At 51.6% G+C, this 23,121-nt stretch overlaps 1 protein-coding gene across 2 annotated transcripts in view; it reads right to left on the reverse strand.

The window, feature by feature from the left end:
- Window positions 1–434: 434 nt before the first annotated feature.
- KLHL18 (kelch like family member 18) overlaps window positions 435–23,121 on the reverse strand; it is a 47,394-nt gene continuing 24,707 nt past the window's right edge. Inside the window, exons 3-10 of one of the 2 annotated variants that reach the window (XM_043886058.1) lie at window positions 20,508–20,648; window positions 16,369–16,567; window positions 13,857–14,017; window positions 12,473–12,609; window positions 10,862–11,084; window positions 6,316–6,420; window positions 4,443–4,554; window positions 435–3,738 (exon numbers count right to left, since the gene is read on the reverse strand). In XM_043886058.1, coding sequence (XP_043741993.1) covers window positions 3,352–3,738; window positions 4,443–4,554; window positions 6,316–6,420; window positions 10,862–11,084; window positions 12,473–12,609; window positions 13,857–14,017; window positions 16,369–16,567; window positions 20,508–20,648 — 1,465 coding nt within the window. In that variant the 3' untranslated portion in view covers window positions 435–3,351. Of the gene's footprint in view, window positions 3,739–4,442; window positions 4,555–6,315; window positions 6,421–10,861; window positions 11,100–12,472; window positions 12,610–13,856; window positions 14,018–16,368; window positions 16,568–20,507; window positions 20,649–23,121 lie in introns of both variants that reach the window. The other variant, XM_043886057.1, reaches the window with a different exon arrangement.

Below are 23,121 nucleotides of genomic sequence, written 5' to 3' on the forward strand. Positions count from 1 at the left end.
GGTCAATCTGTGCTTTAAAAAATTTCCAGTGACTTCTCCGTGCACCAAAGCTAAGCACCTCTGGCTTGGAGTATTAAAAAAAAAAGAGCTGGGTGTTTTGGTTCCAGGTGGTCACAGGCTAGTCACTCTGTTGAGGAACTCTCATGGAGTTTAACAGCAGGGAGTGAAGAAAAGGGGGGAGATCCAAGAAAGGGGTGATCTGGGCAGAAGTAAACATGCAACACGTTCATGAAGTTTTTTGCATATTTTTTCTTCAGAACTCATTCTTATAAAACACACACATCTCTTTGAAGACTATGTTTGCCATCCAGTTGGGCTTTTTTCCTTATTTTCACAGAAACATTTTCACTTTGTCCAATATTTTTTCACTGAGTTACAATAAAAATATGATTTACCTCTAATTAAAAAAAATAAATCAGGAAAGGGCAAGAAGGTATTAGGAGTGAACTCTTTATTTCTCTTTGGTTTCTTAACACAAAAGACATGCGTTCTATAAATAAAAGGAATGAAGATTTTCTGGGAAACAATAAATTGGGGGCAGGGAGAGTCAGAATTCCTACCTACTCACATCTCTGGAGCCAAGTCAAAAGGCTGGTCTTCAGCTCCCATCCTGGCTTTGCTCTCAGATGAAACCCAGAAGAGAAGGCTCCTTGTGTTATTACCTAAGGGTAATAACACAACCTAAGGGTAATAAATACCCAAGGACGGCTGATGCCGTGGCCTTCTGCTCAGAGCTGGACTGGACCCCAAGGCTCACTGTTCATAGTGTCTGTCCCATGTCCTTTCCACAGTATCTCTGGGTGATGTCTTTTCTTTTCATGGTTTTCCTGGAAAGGCTGCAACACCAAAGGGTCAGACCAGCCACCTGTGAACAGTTAGGACCATTGGACTGAGGAACCTACTGTGGGGAGCGTGAAATGTTGGTGTCTGCGCGCTTGTGCTTAGAGCCCAAGTCAAAGCACTGGCTTCACCTTACTCGGAAACACTGTAACTTCTGGCAGTGTAACTTCCACGCCAGGAGGAGGGAGTAGGTGCAGGAAGGCCACCACAAGAGCGGCAGATCGTGGGAGACTGAGCTCTCAACCCCAATGGCAAAATCTGGGTCAGCATCCTAAGAACCTGGCGAGGCCCACATGCTGATTCTTAACACATTCACAACTCAGGCTTGTCAGTGCTGTTGCAAATTTACAAAAGGAAGGGGCTTATAAGAAGATGTGCACTGGGAACTCCTCTCTTAACAGGAAACACGGACCCCACCCTCCTTCCGAGTCTACCTCTAGAGGCAGACAGATAGGGAGTGAGAAGTGCTGGAGCTCCACTGTGAGCCTGGGCTTAAACTGGATCAGGTTGTTAAGTCTTTTAAAATAAAAACATCATTTTCGGGTGCTTTCAGCAGAGGCCCAGCTCCACCTAAGTGGCAGGTGTCAAAGGTACTTCCTCTGGAAACATGGCGATTGCACACACTGGTAAACCTCCTGGTCCCAGGGTAGGAGAGATGTCTCAGATGCCACATTGTGCCTTTCTGAATGGGCTTCCAGGACACCCAGGCAGAGGCGGCGACGGGCAGGAGACCAACGAAGTAGAGACCGGGACCCTCGGACCCAATCTCGCGTTGGAAACGTATCCTCTCTTACGTCTCTACTGGAAGAACTTTAGGAAAACCTAATTTTGGCAGCAGCAGTTGAGGACCAGCTCCCCTGCCCAGTGCACTGGTCACAGAAGCGTCCTCTCGTCGGTTTCCCGCTGTGCAATGTCAAGGTCCTATCCAGGGAGGGGGAAGGAGGAGCGTGGAGTCTCTTTGAAAGGTCGTTTGCTAAGATCATAGGAAGAAATATAAAATCCGTTCTTTGCAGCAGCAAGAGATTCTTTCGGCTTTTACTTCTTTGGGGCGTAAAGCCGGCTTTGTGAGAGTGTAAAGGTCCACCTTGCTGGTCTGTCTGCCAAGGGCTGGAGGGGAGGTCAGACCCTTGGAGTTGGCGAGTGGATGGGGGAGCAGCGGACTGGCGGGGGAGAGGAGGCGGCTGGACCAAGCCAGCCCAGGGCTGGTGGAAGGACCAAGTCCCTGGTTAGTTTCTCGAGGTACAAAATGGTCGATGTGCCTCAGAAGCGTCATGATGAGGAAAACTATCCAAGAAGGACAGGTGGGCAAATGAGCATCTGGCCGGACCTGCTGTTTCCTGCTGGTCAAGGAAGGGGGGAACGCGAGTGGGGAGGTGCTCTGCATGAGCGCCATGGTGGCAGCAGGAGGGGACCACCAGGGCACGAGGAGCCCCCGGCGACGAGCTGGGAGCTCTCACCTAGAAGGGCGGCGATAACTCAGCCAACTCGCTAAGCTTACGATTAAAAAAGTCCTCTGACAGTGGGTGTGGAGACAAACCCCGTGAGCACCGTGCTGCAGGACTGGGTGACACCGCGCTGGTTCCTGACACGCAGGGGCTCAGAGGGAAGCCCGCGCGCCCGGCGAGGCCTCGGGACCCTGGGATCCGAAGAACATGGGAGCGGACACCACCGTTTTCATGGCGGGTGGCGGTTTTCCATTTAAACATGGAACTGCCTTTAGTGTCTTTTGTTTTCTTCTTGCAAAAAAAAAAAAAAAATTGCTTGCTTGAAAACACTATTTTCCCTTCCAGTTTTTTTCAAGTGTTGCTTAACTTTCCTTCAGTTTCTTTCAAGTATCTTTTTTTTTTTTCCTTCTCCCTAGGTTTCTCTCAAATAAGATGCAAAAGACCTCACGGCAATCCCAAAATTAGACACAGGAAAAGCTTCTGTTCTCCCTGCTTGCTCAGCAATGTAGACAAGAATCCTCCGAGCCCTCGGATGGAAGGAGGCGCAGGGGCCCATGTGCGGCTGGCCCTGCCATGCTGCAGGCGTGAAGTGAGGACCTCTGGCCTGTGTCCCCTCTCCCCCGGCCACATCCCGCAGTTTCCAGCAGCCTCGGTCACTGCAGCCACCCACTGCAAACTGGCCACGATTCAGCTGGCGCGAGGTGGGCAAGGACTGTCAGATAGAAAGCCCTCTGCAGAGGGGTGGCTCACGGCGCTGCGGCGGCTGGGAGGTGGGCTTGGATGGAGCCCGCAGACGTCTGGACCAGCCAAGCTGCTCTGTGTCACCGGCGGCCGGACCCAGAGGGGCTTCTGTTCCCCGCTGTGTATCTTGGTCACCCAGGCCTGAAGATCACAAGGGCTGCAACAGCAAGGGAGGACTTAAGCACCTGAAAACCTGGACCTCCGGCGAGCTCACGTTTCACCCTGTCGTCTGGTCCAGCACCTCTCCCCGGGGGACGGTCCCCGGAAGGGAGTGCTGCCCGTGTTTGTACCAGATCCCTGCCCCACCACGGCCCACCCCTGTGCCTTAGATGGTGAGCAGAGGGATGCAGCCCACACCGACCCCGCCCTCGTGACAGGCCATGGGGGCCATGAACGTCCAGCGGTCCGTGTCCGGGTCGTACATCTCCACCGAGCTCAGGTTGGACTGTCCGTCGTAGCCCCCCACGGCGTAGAGCCGCCCGCAGCTGGCCACCAGCGAGACCCGGCTCCGGCGCGTGAGCATGGGCACGATCAGGCACCACTGGTCTGCCACTGAGCTGTACACCTCGGCGATGCTGAGGAAGCCTGAGCCGTCGTAGCCCCCGCACACGAACATCTTGCTTCCCAGGGAGGCGGCCCCGTGGCGGCAGCGCTTATTGAGCATGCCAGCCGCCGGGTGCCACGTGGCCGTGTGGTGGTTGTAGTGCTCCACCTGCAGGGGAGAGGGGCGGTCGGGGCTCAGGCTCGGCCGCCGGCCGCCCGGCTGCCCTCAGCGCCCGGGGAGAGGCCGGGGGACGAGGAGCTCTGCCGGGCTGGGCCCTGGCCCCGATGCCCACGTTCCTCAGCTGCACACCTGCTCGTGAGAGGATAGGGAGACGGCCTGGCCTCACCAGCTCTGTCTACACCCACGGAAAGAAATCGAGGAGCTGCCCGCGATGCGCTGTGTGTGGTGACGGAGCAGCCGGAGTGCGGGGTCTCCCGAGATCCCCACCGTGTGCTCCCCTCACAGCCTGACTGACGCTGAAACGACCACTCAGTGGCTCTGGAGATCTTTTTAAAGGAATAAATGCAATTTCAAGCCAAGCGGCCAGAAGAACGCAACTATCTGAAAGTTCCCACTCTATGATTGCACTTCCTCTGGGCAGGAATTTTACCAGGTCTTACGCGCTGTTCACTGAAGAAATGACTAGGGTGGGGGTGAGAGCGCTAAGGCCACACTCCAACCCACTCTGTGCACAGGGGTTCCCACGCTCGGAGGCGGCGTTTCAGAGCATGTGGCAGATGGCCTGAGACCCCGAAATGACACTTTCCCTAGCAGTGGCAAGGCCGAGCCTTTTTCCAAAGAATATCCATTCAAAATAACTCTTGCAGATAAAGGGAGCAGGTGCCCTTAGCCCAGGAGGAGCCCAGACTCACGCTGCTGAAGATCTGCAAACCGTCGTGGCCACCCGACACATAGATCCTGCCCTCGAAGACTGTAACCCCCGCGGCACTGCGGTTCGAGCTCATCGGGGTCACCACTGTCCACCTTCAGGAAAGAGGCAAAGGAGAAGGGGAGCCATGAGATCTGGGGGTCCTGCCTTACCAGGGCAGCAGGGGAGGATCTGGGGAGCTGTGTGTGTTCTGTCCCACTCTGGACAATCCCCCAACTCTTAAGGCCTCCTCCATCACCTCTGCTCAGGTCACTCTGGCTGCAGCCTTTCGCTTAAGCTTCAGGCCCACGCACTCAAAGTCAGGACGCCCAAGCAAGGCCTCTCTGACAGATCTGCTCCTCCCTGATACCTCTGGTCTTGTGAATGGGACCATCAGCCATCCAGCTGCTAGATTTATAATTTCGGAACTTTTATGACCACTTCTCCATCATTAATTACCATTCTGTGGTCACCATGCCCCCGCTGGTTTGCCGCCTAGTCACTGCTTGTCCCCATTTCACTACTGATTGTCCCCATTTCACTACTACTCTGGCCTCTTGTGGGGCCACTGCAACTGCCTGCTTTGGGGGCCCTGGCTTTCAGATCATTCCCATCCCAACAGGGCACGGAATGTCCTCTGATGACTCCTATTTCCTCTAAGCGGACTCCAGGTTCCTTAACGTGCTTCTTCGCCACTGGGTCCTCATCCCCTTTCCAGCTATACCTTCTGCCACGTGCCACCCACACCTGCTCCTCAACTTCACAGCGGCTCTTTCTCATCTGCAAGCCTCTGCTCCCTCTGTTTCTTTTCCTGAGATGCCTGTTTCCCCTCAGAAGGTATCTTTGCAACCTGACTCTGGCCCACCAGCCGTGGGAAGACAGAAGCCCTCCCCACTCTGTACCCAAGTGCTCCAGACACAGGCCCCCAGAGGGGGGCCATTGCTGTGTGCAGTGGCCCCAGCAGATGAGGTGCTGCTTAAGCATCTTAGACATCCTGCTCGCTGCCTGACAAATAGGTTGGTTAAGTGTGTGGAATAAAGGCTTAAATGCGCTGTGATGGATCCAATGTGTTTATACTGTTGGATTCAAATACTGAAATGAAAAGCTTGGGCTAACCTTGCTGATGTTTTTCAAAGAGTGTTCTGCAAAATGAGACCACAGGATGGTGACAGATAAAGTGACATTAAAGAGGCTTCTCTACTGCAGAATTTTACAGTATTTTAAAATGTTAATATGTGTTATGGGAAGATGAGGCCTCTGGTGGTATAGACATCAGTTTCCCAAGTTTCTTTAACTATTTAATGTGTAACTTCTTTTCCCCCCAAATCATATTTTACCCATTTTGGAAAGTGCTGTTCATCTATTTCCCAGGCCCTCTCACCTGCATTTCCATTAAAGTGAGCTGATTTATTTAAGTGGTACAGAGCATTAACAAATGTTTCTAAGTACCTATGCAGACTATTTGTTTTTAAAATTTATTTAAACATTCATTCATTTAATCAAAGGTGGTTAAGTATCTATTACCTATTACATGCAAGGAAGTACAGGTGCTAGACTTCGCTGGTGGCTCAGGCAGTAAAGAATCTGCCTGCAATGCAGGAGACTGGGGTTTGATCCCTGGGTTGGGAAGATATTCTGGAGAAGGAAACAGCAATCCACTCCAGTATTCTTGCCTGGAGAATTTCATGGACAGAGGAGCCTGGAGGGCTATAGTTTATGGGGTTGCAAAGAGTCAGATGCAACTGAGCAACCAACACACACCACAGGGGCTAAATAGGAGAGACCTTCCTTAACCTCGAGACGCGTGATTAAAGCAGTTCTGATTTTCATACTGTGTCTAGCAAGCTCCAATGCCCCAGGGGAGCTGGACTCCTTACTTGTCTGTCTCAGGTGAGTAGGTCTCCACAGAGCTGAGAGAAGAGTTGCCATCGTAGCCACCACAGACATAGATCTGTCCATCCAGTACGACCGTCCCCATGGCACTGAAACAGACACAGCTGTCATCCCAAGGGCTTCAGACTTCCCGGGGCAACGTCTCTTGTGCAGAGAAGTAAGCCGAGTCCCCAACTGCCTCCTTCTAGAACAGACCTAAATCCCAGGTGTGTGCCTAAGCAACGGTGTAAAATGTAAACAGAACTGCCCTGTGGTTCCTCTTGCCTCTGGCCATTCCCGCCCGGGGTACCTCCTCTGCCTCCTCCTCAGTCCTTTGATATGCTCTTCTGCCCTGCCCTGCTCAGGGTTGGATTCACCTTTAAGGCCCGGGTCAAATTCCTCCCTCTTCTCCTCCAGAAGCCATCCTGGACCCCCAGCAAGAATGAGTCCCTGCCCACCCCGCCCTCCCGGCACAGCTCCTTCGTCACAGCTGTGAGCCACCCATTCGTCCAGCACACCAGGCCCTCACCAGGCACACCGTCCAGAGCACCAGGTCTAGAGAGCCGAGCGAGCCAAAGGCCCTGCCCGGAGGGGTACCAGACATCGAGCTGCCACCTCTTCACAAGTGGGGACCCCCTGGAAGATGGGGGTCCTCACAGTGCGACCCTGATGCTGCTGAGTGTGGTTGCTTTGTACGGAACAAGCTCTCAACATGTGGGTGACTGTGATTTCCCCACACAATTCACTACAAGGAATGGCAGACGTCTTTTTGTTACATACACGGCCCTGCATGTCCCCTAACTTGTCTGAGGGGTGAGGCAACAGTTCCTGTTTATTTCACACCCACTGCACACAGCAGGCGCTCTCTACTTGCTATTTCCCACCCTCAGCACGTCCCACGGGAGGCATCACCATCACTCCCGCAGAGCTGAGCAGCTGTAGCTTGAGGAGGCCAGGCGATCTTCTCAGGGCTGCCCAGAGGGGCCTGCCTTGGATTTCAACGCCACAAGCCTGTCTCCCACACCGTTCATTGTGCCAAGCTCTCCTAATACCAAAGACCAGGGGTCTGGTGTAATCATACGGTCTTCTGGTCTACACAAAGCCTCATGAAAAATGAAACATGAGTGCCAAGCTGCCCGAGTCACTGTGTTCAGACCTGATGCTGGAGAAGATTAAAAACGAATCTCGGTGTCTAACAGTAAAATAAAGAATACCAGGCTTTACGGCCCCCTTTCAAATGTACACAGCAAATCAAAGTGATCCACCCGATATCCCTGAGCCAGCCTGAAAGAGGACAAGGATTTGCCTGAGGAGAGGACTGTGGGAAGGTCACAAACTCACGAGACATGTCACTGTCCTTCTAGGAAGCAGACAAAAGTAACAATTGTGGAATTCAACAAAAATGTGAGAAAGGCCTGAGAGGTGCCACAAAACCACATGAGATTAACTTTCAGTGAAACAGTGAAGACAGTGTGAAGAGATAAGGGGAACTACCGCAGAACTGCACTCACTTCACACGCCAGCAAAGCAATGCTCAAAATTCTCCAAATCAGGCTTCAACAGTATGTGAGCTGTGAACTTCCAGACGTTCAAGCTGGATTTAGAAAAGACAGAGGAACCAGAGGTCAAATTGCCAACATCTGTTGGATCACAGCAAAAGCAAGAGAGTTCCAGAAAAACATCTACTTCTGCTTTATTGATTATGCCAAAGCTTTTGACTGTGTGGATCACAACGAACTGTGGAAAATTCTTCAAGACGTGGGAATACCAGACCACCTGACCTGCCTCCTGAGAACTCTGAATTTGGGTCAAGAAACAACAGTTAGAACCAGACATGGAACAACAGACTGGTTCCAAATTTGAAAGGAGTACATCCAGTATACGTTGTATACTGCCACCCTGCTTATTTAACTTATATGCAGAGTACATCATGCGAAATGCTGGGCTGGATGAAGCAAAAGCTGGAATCAAGATTGCTGGGAGAAATATCAATAACCTCATACGCAGATGATACCATCCTTATGGCAGAAAGTGAAGAGGAACTGAAGAGCCTCTTGATGAAAGTTAAAGAGGAGTGAAAAAGCTGGCTTAAAATCAACATTCAGAAAACTAAGATCATGGCATCCAGTCCCATCAATTCATGGCAAATAGATGGGGAAACAATGGAAACAGAGATTTTATTTTTGAGGGCTCCAAAATCTCTGCCAATGATGACTGCAGCCATGAAATTAAAAGACACCTGCTCCTTGGAAGAAAAGTTGTGACCAAACTAGATAGCATATTAAGAAGCAGAGACATTACTTTGCCAACAAAGGTCTGTCTAGTCAAAGCTATGGTTTTTCCAGTAGTCATGTATGGATGTAACAGTTGGACTATAAAGAGTGCTGAGTGCCGAAGAATTAATGCTTTTGAACTGTGGTGTTGGAAAAGACTCTTGAGAGTCCCTTGGACTGCAAGGAGATCCAACCAGTCCATCCTAAAGGATATCAGTCCTGAATATTCATTGGAAGGACTGATGCTAAAGCTGAAACTCCAATACTTTGGCCACCTGATGCGAAGAGCTGACTCATTTGAAAAAGCCCTGATGCGGGAAAGATTGAAGGCGGAAGAAGGGGACGACAGAGGATGAGATGGTTGGATGGCATCAGCGACTCGATGGACATGAGTTTGAGCAAGCTCTGGGAGTTGGTGATAGACAGGCAAGTCTGGTGTGCTGCGGTCTACAGGGTCGCAAAGAGTCAGACACAAATGAGCGGCTGAACTGAACTGACCGTTGTGGACTGAAAGAGGTCACGGGAGAGGGCTCTGCACAAGCAGCCTGCAGGACTAGAGGAGGGCAGGGAACGACAGTAGAAAGGAGTCTGTCACCAGCCGGCAGGAGAGAGGACATGCGGTTCATCAGGGAAGAAGTGACCACGCACATTTTAAGGCAGTCTGTCACTTCAAGGGGATGCAATGGAGCTGGGCCTGTGCTCCTAATAACCACAGAGAGGGAAGGGGCCACCCGGTGGGCTCCTCCCAGACAGCACTCCAGACCTTGCGACGTTGCGGCTAGCAAGCGGCCCAGAGCAGACATGCAAAGAACAACTCATGGCCATTAAAGTGAAAAAGGCCCTCCTGATGGGGGATATTAAGCAGTGAGTCACTTGGGGCCACAGAAAGCTGCAAAGCACCCAAGGAGCCAGAAGGGGAAGCCCCGAGGCAGAGGCAGGAGGAGAAGGAACCATGAGAGGGCAGATCTTTTCTACATATTTTTTCTTCCAAAAACGAAGCTCTTTGGCCTTTTGTGAATCTCACTGATACAAAAAAGTTCCTCCCTGCTGGAGATCACAGACAAACACGACTGAATGCAGACCGTGTGTATCACAGCTGTGACATTTCCATGTGGCAAAGGACTTCCACGCTGAAACATGACTCCTCTTCCTCACACACACAGTGACTGGCATCTCTCTCTCTCTTTTTTCACATCAGCTTACGAGGACAAAACCCAAATCACAGCCAGATGAAGGGGTCTGTGAGGCAAATAGTCAGGCCACAGAACTACAAAAGCAGGAAAGGCCCTTAAAGGGCAGCTGGTCCAGGGGTTTTCAAAAATGATATCATTTTAACTTTTCCCAACGTTGGGCATATGCCAAGGAGGTGCAATATGCAAAAAGGATAAACACAGAACTGTTCTGGTTAAACGAACAGGGGGCCTTGGACAGCTGACTGCTCTTCTGTTAGTCTCGGAGGAGAAACAGCAGCGTGGCCCGTGAAACCACTGATCTGTGCCGCCGCCCCGAGGGCAGGAGAACAGACGAGCCTGTCCAGGTACACCCTTGCGCTCCAAAGCTCCCGCAGTCCAACCAGGACAGTTCTCCACACACGACTGATGTAAGGAAGGACATCGCCAGTCACTTCAGCATGAAGAAGGATAACCGGAGGCACTGTGGATGTCCCCTGTCTCTTGTCTTACTCAGGAAACGTGGGTAGGAGCAGACAAGTGGCTGCAAGGCGTTAGGCGACACCAGGTCGGTCTACCTCACAGCCAGCTGTGTGCTCAGGCCTGGGGACCGTGTGGAGCCCCCAGGTAAAGGCACTGCTGTGCTCCATAAACCCCCTGCCAGTGAAAGCATGTGGGGCGGGGACCCTGGGGGGAAAGAGAGCATAGGGAGGAATTCACTCCAACTCCCTCCTGTGACTAATAAAGTTAAATCCTTTACTCTTCAGGTTTCAAACTGGGATCCCGGCACCTCTTCCCCGAAACCTTCCTGACGTTCCCGCCCAGCTTCTCTCCCTCCTCGGTCTTCCATAATAAAAACCTCCAGGCCTCGTCTGGCACGTAAATGACAGCACAGCGTCCACACGTCCCTGTGTCACCTCCCAGGTTCCTCAAAGGACAAGCGGGGGTTCTCCTACAGGCAGACAGGGGTGCTGGCTCCCAGGAGGTACGGGCAGCGGCCTGGGAATCCCCAGGCCGAAGGAGATCCTGCTGATCTAGGATGGCGCCCCCATCCTAGACCAAGGGGTCCCAAAGAGTGACCCAGGACATGCAGCCCGCTCCCGGAATACCTTCTCTTGCTGTTCATGCTCCTCACGCGCGTCCACGTGTCCGTCTCCGGGTTGTAGACCTCCACGGTGCTCAGCCGCAGCTGGCCGTCGTACCCGCCGATGGCGTAGAGGAGCCCGTTCACCACGGCCACGCCGACGCGGCTGCGGGCTGTGCTCATGGGATGGCACTTCTCCCAGCGGTTGGCGACGGGGTCAAACACTTCCACCACATTCAGGGAGTCACCTGCATAAAAATTTGCTACTCAAATTAAAACAAATGAGACCGCTCGTTTAGATCACAGCTGCTGGGCAATGATTACGTGGCATGTTCGCCTCGATCTTATCAGCGCCTCCCACACAATCACTCGAGGCTGGAGGGCCCCCTGAGGAACCGTAGCTGGGGATAATCTCAAACCTAATTCTTTAAGGAAAATCAGAAGCGGACTGGAGGTACTTGTTTCCTTTCTAGACAGGGCGCTTTTAAGTGGCAAGGAGGTTCTTCACCTGCTGAAAGGCAGAGGTGAAGGCAAACGGGCTCCACTCTTTCCCCGACCCGGGCGGCACGCCCACAGAGCAGGGCATGGCTCCAGGGCGACTGTCACTTCCGAGCGGGGGGCCCTGGGCACGCTGCTTGGCACCCCGATCTTCTGTTCTCACATGTGAGATCGTTTCCAGGGCAGAGTTCCCACGAGGATTAAATGACAGAACACCTAGCACAGTTCTAGACCATACCAAGTGCTCAATAAACAGTAACCACAGTAGCCAGGAGTAACTCCAACCCTGCCATTTTCACTTTTTTTTTTTTTTTAAAGATCAAATAAAATAACCCCCTCCCTGTTTCATTCTGCTTTGGGACTCTCAGCACCTGCACGCTCTACGTTCACTAGTTGACGACTTACCTTTTCCAGGTCATACGGTTAACAAGCAGCAGAGGTCAGGACCCATTTCCCCACTAAGTTTCAATCAAAAGCAAAACTTCCCAGGACTGCCCACCAGCTCCCCAGCTCCCATCAGCCTGGCTGACTCTGAAAAGGCCAGGCCTTCACATCTGAGGTGACGACTCCCCGTGCCTCTGCACTGCAAGGACTTGGGAGTCTCTACTGCCCTCTCCTAGAGTATTCCCGCCCGACAGTGATGCCTGGAGTGGGCAGGAGGGGCATGGGATCTTCCCTCTTACAGTGACATGCTCAGAGTCTAAGCCCAGAGGGCCACACGACCTGATGTGATTAGCCTGGTAACAGAATTGGGTCTCTGATTATATCCTATCCAGAGCTGAGTAAATCCCGTAGCTGACAGGATATTAGAGAACCAGTGTGGGTCCAGGAGCCAGGCCCTTGCTCAGCCCAAAGAGCTTGTGTGAACACAGATCAAGTTCTCTGAGCCTCAATTTCCTCACTGTGAAGGCAGGGGGCTAGACTTTCGGGACTTCTAGAGACCTCTTGTGCTCTGATATTCTGTTTCAAGAGCATTAATATCTGACATGCCCTAACAGCAGAGCGCTGATATAAAATCAAGAGGCACCAGGGTGGTGACACACCAGGGGGAGGAAGCAGGGGAGCTAGGCTGGCTTGTTGGGTGCTTCTTCAACCACGGCAGCCAAGACGGGCTCTACGAAGGGGAGCTGCAAGATACCTGCTGAGTTGAGGCCCCCCACGGCATAGATGAGCCCAGCGATGGATGTGCAGCAGCGAGGCCGAGTTCTGAAAGCCGGCAGGTGGGGCCGGCGCTCCGGCATGAGGTGATAGTCCTTTGCTTCATCTACCAGGTCCCTGGAATAAAGTGCAAGAACCTAGGACAGGAAGGACTCTCTCCTCTTGTCCCACATTTTCAGGTCCCACCCACAACTGCAGGGGAAGCCTAGGAGGAAGGTTTGGTCTCAAAGAACGCAGGTGAGTCCAGGGGAAACTACACACAACCACTGAGACCTGCTTGACACTGGAGGGGCAAGATGACTGGAGCCCGCCTCCACTAGTTAAATAGAAGAAAAACAGTCTTTTGTAAACTAGCTGGCCTTGGGGAGGCTCAACAAGCTGCCTGCCATCCTATTGCCACTCAGACTCAGCTCTTCCTTTTCGTTCCTGTAATTCACACCCTGCGACGAACCACCTCACCTGGACTGAGGCGGCAGAAGCCAACCGCTCCTGAGAGATCCCCTGCCTCCAGCCCCACCCCTCCAGGCCAGCCTCCACCTTGCCGTCCAGGTTGGGTTTCTAATTAAGACCCTTCCGTCACTACCCACTGCCTACAGAACCAAGCTCAAGGTCCCCAACAGCACCTTTGAGACTGCTCATCCCAGGGGCTCAGCTGCCTCCAGCCACACCTCCAGCCCGACCTGACACGCACCTTCACACTTGCCCCCCACCGCTGACTTCCTCCTGAGCCAGCTGCGCATGTGATGAGCGATCGGAAGGAAGACGCAGACGCTCCTCCGCTGCTCTACTTTATAACATCCTCCCCTGGGGCTGGCTCTCCTGAGCTGTTCTGGTGGCTCTGCCGCATCCGAGTGTCTTCGGTTTACTCCGGGTACCGTTTCTGCCTGCTCCTAAACATGCCCCCCACCCCGCCCAGCACTGCAGCTCGACAAACCCACCCGAGGCCAGCACACCGACTAATGTTTACGGAGGAGGACGAGGAGCCCCAGGAAGTCACCACTAAGTCAGCTGATGGTAAGAACAGGGTCAGGGCACGCAGTATAGATGTCTGTAGGCTCACAAACAGCTCGATGGATGGAGATGCTAGAAAATCCTCAGATAACTTAGGGGAGGAAAACCCTTCTGCCTTGATGCTTCCATGGAGCACATTTCTCTGCTCAACATGACAGACTTGGACCCTTCTAGGTTCTAGACAGAAGGCAGATCAACCTGCGTGCCACAAATTCAGAATGACCACTCCAAATGGTCATTTGGAGTTCTCTTGGTCATTTGGTCAATGGTCATTTGGAGAACTCGAAGCAGCCGAGTTCTCTTCCCCGCCCAGACCCTGGGCAACATCCGTGTGCAGGCCCACCGCCGCTCACCTGCACTTGTGGCAGCAACGCACCAGGTCATCCTGCTGCACGCGGTCCGACAGGAACTGCGGCCGGCAGAGGGGCAGGCGGATGTTGGAGAGCAGCTCGGGCAGGCAGGGCCCCCTCTGATCCCGGTCGTACCTGACCCAGGCCAGCACGGCCTCAAAGACCTGCCATGACAGAGAGGGGAACGCTGGTGGCAACCCCTCCACCCAGAACCCTCTGCTCCCTTGGGCCCACCCATCTTTCCTCCGACTTGTCTCCTGAATCCACCGCTTTCTCTCCACGTCCCCAGCTACCCAACCTGGTCCAGTCTCTTGAGGGGCAAGCCGAGGCTACTGGAACACCATCCTCGCTGTCATTATGACTTCCTAATGAAAACCTGCCCAGGGTTCCTTCTTCCTCTCTCTCCTGCAACAAAGCCCTGTCGACCTTAATTCCCGCTGCTTCTGCACCCTCTTCTCTAGGCAGGCCAGCTGCCCCCTTCACCTAGAATGCCCCCATCTCTTCCTTTCCATCTAAACTCATTCTCATTTCTTTAAGGCCTGGATTCAGAACCGGGTTCTCCAAGGAGCCTTCCCCAGGGGCTCCAGTCACAAGGATCTCTCCCTCTGAAGGCCCTTGAAGAATGTATCACAGTAGATATGAGCTGCCCTGGGCCATATCAACTAGTGGATGAACCAGGGACAGGGCCCCTTGCTCCTGGGATGGGACGTGTCCTTTAAATCTCAGGGTCCATGCTGCTGAGCTCAGGCTTTGCTTTGCTAATGGTCACTAATATGCAGGGGAGAGGACTCTTCAGACTTTAAGGAAAGGAGCTGAGCTGGGACTAACATCTCTACCGAGTATCTGATGGAGCCTGGGGCTCCTTTGGCGAAGGTACAGCTTCATGACACCCCAGGACCCGTGACCAGTTGAGCAGAGGCCTTGCTGCCATGGTGCTCTGGGTGTCTGCAGTGCCGGGTCCAAACACACCCCCCACCACCCTGCGGCTGATGCCCTTCACCACCCAGCCCTCATCACCCTCCGACTCACTGTCCTCTTAAGACAACCTGCACGACACTCCTGTTCAACAGAAAGGATGACCTTCACTCCTCTCTGGCTACTAAAACCATACACTTTCATTCAAGCTTCTCTTTTGTAATTAATCAGGCTGTGTGGGATCTTAGTTGCACCATGCAAACTCTTAGTTGTGGCATGTGGCACCTTGTTCCCTGATCAGGGATCAAACCTGGGCCGTCTGCACCGGGTGTGTGAAGCCTTAGCCACTGATCCACCAGGGAAGCCCCTCATTTAAGCTTTTCCTGACCACTCTAAGATGTTGTCTTTGTCCTGAGAGGAGCCTATAATCACCCACACCTCGCTTGGCCAGTACCTTCCGTAATTTTAAGTGTACTAGCACCTGACCGCTGCCTCCAATCCTTCCAGCTCAGCAACCAACTCTACCTAGCCTGGGGCATGGCTCTCCCTCACCCCACACCTCCCTCTCACGTCCCCCTCAAGACTATTTCCTTAGCTCTCTCTCAACTACAGGGGTTCCATGGGTTATCATTCCCATCTTAGTCTCCTATTTCTCTTAGTCACACTTACCTGAAAAAACACGTGTACCCTGGTGAAGCCCGGCTCTTTAAATCTAACCCACTCTCTACCCTGCACCAGTACATACAGCTGACAGACAACACACAACAGGGCTGACCAGCTTATGTTAAATTTGCGACTGCAGATCTCACCTGGCCCTGCTTCCTATCCAGCCCTCTCCAAGTCCTGAGCTTCGTCCATTTACTCTCCCCTCTTTCCTCGATGCCTAGGTCATACCTTTTCATCTCTCCTCAGATGTCTAACATTCTTCCCTCAGCCTTGCTCTCAGCTGAGAACACAGGAACAAACCAGAAGACAGTGTGAGCAGAATCTCTCAGCACCGCCCTTCCCGCCGTGCTGGACGCGGGCTCTCCTTTCCACTGTGGCTGTGGACGTGAGGGGCCCAAGCTCCTCTCAGACATCCTCCCTGTGGCCTACACTCTGTCTCTTCTCATTTACCACAGGACAACAATCTCCCCTTTCTTCTACATTTCCAATTCTTCCCTCTTCTGGAAAATTCCCATCAACAGTCCAATTGTACTGTAATTCCTCTCACCTTAAAAAAAATCAAGACCCTCTTGACTTCATATCCCCCTAGCCACTGCCCCCATCTCTACTCGCCTTTAGAATAAGACTCTTTTGAGAAGTTATCTACGCTCATTTCCAGTTCATGGAAACATTACTTCTAATAGGAAATTTTGGAAAATAACCCAAACATCAAAGAATGAGGACCACGCAGTTGATAAAATCAGCTGAGTATTATTTAGACGCTAAAATGTGTGGGGAAAAAGTTCTCATGAAACATGCGTACGGCATGATAAAGCGAACCCATAAGGAGCAACAGGGGCACACACACCATGATCTACAGTGCGCTGTTTCACTTTTTCCAAAGATGAGAGACAACAGCAGCCCCCGCGTCGCCCGCGGACGCTGCTCCACAGACCTGCTCCTCCGACTTCACGTTCAGCTCGTCCCGAGACACCAGCTCGAGCACGTCCTCCAGGGGCAGCGCCAGGAACTCCTCCGACGTGGACACCTCCACAAAGTGCTGGTGCGTGAAGCTGGTGGCCGCGTCGTACAGCAGGGCGCACATCATGGTCTCGGCGAACTGGCGGACGCCCAGGCAGTTCTTGGGGTGAAGCCTTTTGGCGTGAGAGAAGGTGAGAAGAAAGAAGTTAAGAGGAGGAACGTGATCTTGTGTCATTCTTGAGTTGGCTCTGGCTGGAGCTACAGAATGGGGAAAAAAACACAAGCCTGGCCCTCAGCTTTGCTGGAAACTCCCTGGGTGACATCGGCCGAGCCTCGCTGGGACTCCACTTGTTAAAGGTATAAAACCAAGGCAGATTCTCCTCAGAGATGCCTGCCTCTTGGGCCTCGGGTGTTGCCAGGGCGGAGGGAGCTCTATGGGAAGCCCCGAGAAGCAGCTTTCGGGAGAGAAGAACAGAGCACATTCTGGGAAACTGTGCTTTCCTTCGGGTGTTGACATTCTCGATTGAAGGTCCACCTCTGGTCACCGGGAAGGCCCTGAAGTTGCAGAATGAGAGTTTAAACTACATGGAGAGATGACTTCTCTAATGTCAGGACCCTTTCACGTTTTTTCTTTTTTTTTAATTTTCTTTTTATAAACAGAAACAGGCTCAATGGGCCTGACTGCTCAGACAATAGCAACACGCATCATTTATGCGGTGCCAGGCCTTCCATACACATTCTCCAGGATCTCTCTCTTTTTTTAAAAAAATATTTATTTATTTGGCTGGGCTGTGTCTTAGCTGGAGCATGAGGGTTCTTTTTCAGTTGTGCCATGTGGGATCTAGTTCCTCAACCAGGGATCGAACCCGGGCCCCCTGCATTGGGAGCACAGAGTCTTAGCCACTGGACCACTAGGAAAGTCCCTCTCTAGGATCTTTTAAATAACCCAAAAAAACAGTAATTGAATTCATTTTTAGGTGGAAAACTGAGGCTCAGAGAAACAAAGAAATGTGCTCACAGTCTCTCTACAAACAGGTGGGGATGCTGAGAATGAACGTTCCCAAAGCCCTGAGGCAGACGCGTGCTCACCAGAGCCAGGGAAACCCAGGGTCAATCCTGGCCCTGCCACCCTGGGCGACCTGAGGGGAATTCCTTAGGCTCCTCAAGTGTCAGCAGTAACCTCACCTAGGAAAAGGTGATGACAACATCTACCCACCTCCTGGGGCTGTGGCCGTGATTAGGCAGGAACATAGGAAATGCACTCAGCATGGTGTCTGGTATGAAGTCAGCTGCTGGTTTAATTTCTAGTATGCTTGTTTTTCTTACTATTATTGCATCTGAGAAAATTCCCAGTGAGCTCAATGTGGTTCGGAAATCTTGATGGTACCAGTAGACCCTGAGGGACAAGGCTTTTCTTATTTTGATTTTGTGACTGACAATCTTGTGCTGGGAGATGGTATATATTACATTAAAAACTGCCCAGGTTGACTTTTCCTTGTGAGAATGCTTTCTCTCCTCTCCCACCCCGATTGATTTAAGGGTTACAGTAAGCTATACTTACTGACCAATATTCACCACTGCCCCCCAGCAGCAGAGCTGTCAGGGACTGAGAAGGCAGAGCATCTCAGGAGCCTGGTTTGTGACTAGACTAAATTCTACATGGCTACTGTTTTGTTCCAGCCGGAACTGGCTCTGTCCACTGCTGTGCGAAGCTAAGTGTACTTCCAGAGGCCAGGGAAACCTGAGCACCGAGCACCCTGGGCAAGCAGCATGGCCGGGGGGACACGGGGCTCAGGGTCAGAGTGTCAGCTCAGTCATCTGCCAAACAACATCAGGCTTTCTCAGGATGAGACCTGCTCAAAGCACCTCATACCATTTGGCAGATCAGATATGAGGAGAGACCCCCTACCCCTCTCCAGCCTCTATAAGCACATGCTCACTCCACTCCACTGCTCTGACATCAAGAAGAGGGTTCAAATGCCATGGACGGGGAGCTGGCAGAGTCCACAGACGTGGGGAAGGACGATCCACACTGCTGCCTGGGACACACGTCCAAGCCCTCCCTCTGGTCAGGATTCTTGCATCTCACCTTTGTCTTTGACTGGCTTGCCATGATACTGAGTGCAAAATACAACTTCCGCTGAAGTGGGTTTTCACGTCTAAGAGGATGGGATGTGGGGAGCCTGTCTGAAAGCCAACTGGAGGGGAAGGAGGCGGGAGAGCCGCCGTGGAGGAGAGGGGGCCACTGAGGAGAAGGAGGGAGACAAGAGGGACGGTAACCCACAGGGCCAACAGAGGCCCACATCTGTCAAGAGCTGCTTCCCAGCCTCCTTCCCCGCTGACACTGCTTGGCCAGGATAAGATGCAATGCTTTATCGGAGGCAGGAAGCAGGACTTGAGTAAGTTACTGACTTGGTTCACGGGTGCATCTAATGTTCCGATCCAGTTCAGAGAGATTTTGGAAAATATCCACTTCTAATGTTCACCTAAAAACAAGGAGGTCCATTCATCTGAAGGCTGGAAAAGGGGCCAAGAGGAAAAAATCAACCCCAATCTCACGGGGAAAAAAATACCAGCAGACTGCAGACCTCGCAGGCAGAGCGGCCTCAGGAACTACTGCTCTGAGAACTGGGATAGCTTCACACCTTCTCTGTGCTCTGTCAAGCCCTGGCCTTTCCACTACCACTCAGGATGGTTTCCCTCAAGTCTTTAGTAATCAGACCTTGAAACTGAAGGGCCCACGCACTTGTCGTTAAGGGGGCAGCTGGGAGACCCCATCACGCTCTGCAGTCAGGCTCAGGGAGAACCCCCCCCAGAAACTCGGGCAGTGATGGGAGCCACGGAGAAGAGAACAGAAAGAAGGCCAAGCCTCCGGGGCCGGTGGCAGCGAGTGAAAAACAGGAATAAGGGGGCTTCAGAAGGGGGCTCCCAGAGCTGAACAGAAAACTGTCAAGGACGGACTCAAAACATCAGGCTTTGTGTTTAAGCACTTTTTCCTGACATGTCATTATTGGTGCATGTAAAATCTGCACTGGTCTAAAAATCTTTTCAGTGACACTATTACAGAGCCTGGATCCAGTGTTGACACAGAGGATCTCAAAAGACACTAGGTGGCGCTCTTGTCCCCTCGTGAGAATGGTCAACTTTCGTCCCTTCCAGAGGGCCTTAGTCAGTCTCCAAGTTCAGTGGGAATATAGGGATGAATCAAGTCCAGTCTGTGTCCTTAGGCTCACAAATGAGTAGGACAGACAGTGTGTGCCCCATAGCCTGCCACACACAGCCTGGCCCAGAAGGCATCTTAGGGTAGGGCAAGCCAGGCTTTGGGGCTGCCCTTACTTCATGGTCTCCAGCTGCAAAACCCAAACAGGACCACCTACCTCCTGTGATCACGGGCGCTCAGTTGGAGCCAGGCCCTGGAGAGACCACAGACAGAGGAGCGCTGTGGGGTGCTGTTCTGTTCTGGTTGGTCTCTGCCTGTGTGTAGCCCAGCACTAACCCTCAGCCCTGAGCCAAAGTAAAAGGCTTTTACTTTGTGACTCTTCCTCTCGAGGGGGAGGAAGAGCATTTTTATCTGCTCAAGTCCTTAAAAGGGCAAGGCCAAGCGCTGGACACAGGTAAGGCCATAATGCATGGCCCTTACCCTAAAAGCATATGATGATTGTTCCCAGGGGATTAAAGGTTAAAGGGGACAGAGAATCCTAGGAGGTGAAGTTTGGGCGGGGTCTTTCAGAGGAGAAGGAAAAAGGAAGGCTAAGAAAGTCAGGCAGGGAAGGATCCACACAAAGACAGGGACAGCTGTGGAACAGTTAGGTGATGCTGACCAAATCTGGTGGTGGCTGTTCAGACTGGAGAGAGGACCAGGAGAGGAGGGACACGTCAGGCTGAGGGAGAGTGCAGGCACGGCTCCATAAATCCTGTTCCTCAAAGGTTCATCCCAAAGAACTGGGTACTGCCTCAGACTGATTTCAAGAAACGTCATTTCTGCAGTTATCTTCCCAGCTCACTTCCTTCATAAGACTTTCCACACCCCCAAGACCTAGCAAACTGGCAGAGGACTCCAGAAATGAAATGGTCTGCTCGCCGCCATGGGCCACGCCCACCACATCACCTCACCGTTCTCGGAGGAACGTGCAGCAGGCGTCTTTGATGCTCTGCAGCTGCAGGAAACTCGCCCCCATCAGCAACGACTGCACATTCTGCTGGTCAATGGCGAGGTGGCCGTTGTAGGCAAAGTTGATCAGAGCTTCCAGGGCACTAGAGCAAAGAGGAAAGATGCTCTTCAGAGACGGGGCTTGGCTCACAGGAGACTCGGGCCCTCAGTGAGCTGACACTGTTACCTGAGGATGCCCCCTCCCCCCACTCGCAGATACAATTAGCCTGCGTCCTTGGAGAATCGACCTGAAAATAATCATCATTTCACCATAGCTATAATCCTACTTCTTAGGGTGTCTTTACTGCCCCAATATTTTTATTACAGAAAGTTCTACAAAAGAAAGCAACAACCCAGAATCTCACTACTGAGTGAGTCAACTGTAGTCATTTCTAGATTAATTTTAATTTCCTACTTGCCTGCATGCTTAAGTTGTATGGATATAATCATCTTGAAGCCCTTTCCGATGTTTCTACACTGTCTTCATGGTTTTTTTGGCTGCACTGTGAGGCTTGCAGGGTCTTAGTTACGAAATCAGGGACTGAACACAGGCCATGGCAGTGGGAGCACTGAGTCCTAACCGCTGGATCACCAGCAAACTCCCCATGTTTAACAATTTTAATGGGTGCTAAATAGTAGTCCAACACATAAATATGCTATAATTTCTTTCTTTATTGGTAAGCATAATAGCGATTACAGATAATGTTTTCCGATTATTTCTTTGGGATAAATTTTCAGAATGAGGCTTTTTCTACCTTCCAATTCACACCAAGAATGAAATCCAAGTTCTGTCTGTAGGGCTGTATGTGGTCTGGCCCCTCTCCACCTCTGCCCTCATCACCTTCCACTCTTCCCCTTACTCTGTTCCAACATGGTGAACACACTCTGACCTCAGGGCCTTTGCACTGGCGGCTCCCTCTGTTTGGAGGGCTCCTCCCCCAGATGGCTTACTCTCTCACTTCACCTCAAATGTCACCTCAACACAGAGGGCTTCCCTGATCACCCTGAGATAGCATAGATCCCCACCATCATTTGCCAGCCTTTGTTCTGCTACCTCATTTTCTCTTCGATTCCCAGCTATATCGTGCATTTGTTTACTGCCAGATCACTGATACTAGAAAGCTGGCAGAATAAGAGGTGCTGTTTCCTCAACGCTGTGTCTCAGTGCCTACAGAAGCACAGATCACAGGTGCTCTGTCTACCTGTTAAATGAGGCACTTGGATGGTGCGTGGTGATTAGCACGGCTCCAACAGACGCAGACCTCAGAGAAGACAGTGTTCAACTGCCCGTGGAGATAGACACACTGCTGTGTCTTTCCTGACAGTAGCTAGCCTGGGACTGCAGCCCTTCAGTGGTATAAAAACCCTCTCCAGGTACTAGGGCAGGTCACCTTCAGGCATCCAAGGACACTGCAGTCTCCTAGCTCCTCCTTCGAGTTTTCACCGCTGGTAGATTAAGACGTTAGGTGACAAAGGACAGGTTACTGGCTAATATTTTAGAGTCTTTGGTTTGTTTCTTGTCTTTCCCCCAACAAGAATCATCCTGTGTGTCCTCTTGGCTGCTGTGTGCCCAGACCCCAGCACAATGCCAGGCAGAGGAGGTGCACCATGGACCTCTGAATGTAGCCGAGGTTATAAACGAACAGCCCCAATTCACAGACTTGCAGTAAACTCTTTTACCTCATATAAATACGCCTTTTCTCCTCTCAAGGCCCAAAAAAGGCGTAAGAAAATGAAAGTCACTCAGTTGTGTCTGACTCTTTGCGATTCCATGGATTGTAGTCCATGGAATTTTCCAGGCCAGAGTACTGGAGTGGGTAGCCTTTCCCTTCTCCAGGGAGAAAAATAAAAAAGGCATACTATGAGATATGCCCCATCTAAACGTCTTTCAGTGTCCCACAAAGCCCTCCATAACAAAGAATCATTGTCCCCAGATGTCAGCAGTGCTGAGGCTGAGAAATTCTGCCCTAGATGAATTTTAGGGTCAGGAGGCAGAACTGGAAACCCTGAAAGTGCATCATTTACGCACTTATTTAAAGCTGTCCTTACATCTAGATTCTCTTCATGGAAAAACTCTCCTGATCACGACAGTATTTAAATCACACGTGGCTATGTAAAACCAAATTTATTATTATTTACTTATTTTTTGGCTATGCTGCGTGGCTTGCAGGATCTTAGTTACCCAACCAGGGACTGAACCTGGGCTCCTGGCAGTGAAAGCGTGGGGTGCTAACCACTGGACAACTAGGGGATTCCCCTAAAATTAAATTCAAATTAATTAAAATTAAATAATATTTAAAATTCAGTCTCTCAGTCCCACCAGCCACATATCAGGTGCTCAACAGCTGCATGTGCTAGGGGCTACCATTTTGGAGACAACAAACAGAACATCTCCATCAATACAGGAAGCTCTAATGAATAACGCTGTTCCTGACTAAGGAAAAGGGTAATGAATGAAGACACTTATTGGAAAGACTACTTTGTCAGCTTAAAAGGCTGGGAGAAAAGTGAAGAGAATAATACACCACCAACTCTGTACTGAACCCTAGTTCCTATGAGACATGTTACTCTAATAGA

Source organism: Cervus elaphus, chromosome 24 (assembly GCF_910594005.1).
Source record: "Cervus elaphus chromosome 24, mCerEla1.1, whole genome shotgun sequence".
Taxonomy (NCBI): Eukaryota; Metazoa; Chordata; class Mammalia; order Artiodactyla; family Cervidae; genus Cervus; species Cervus elaphus.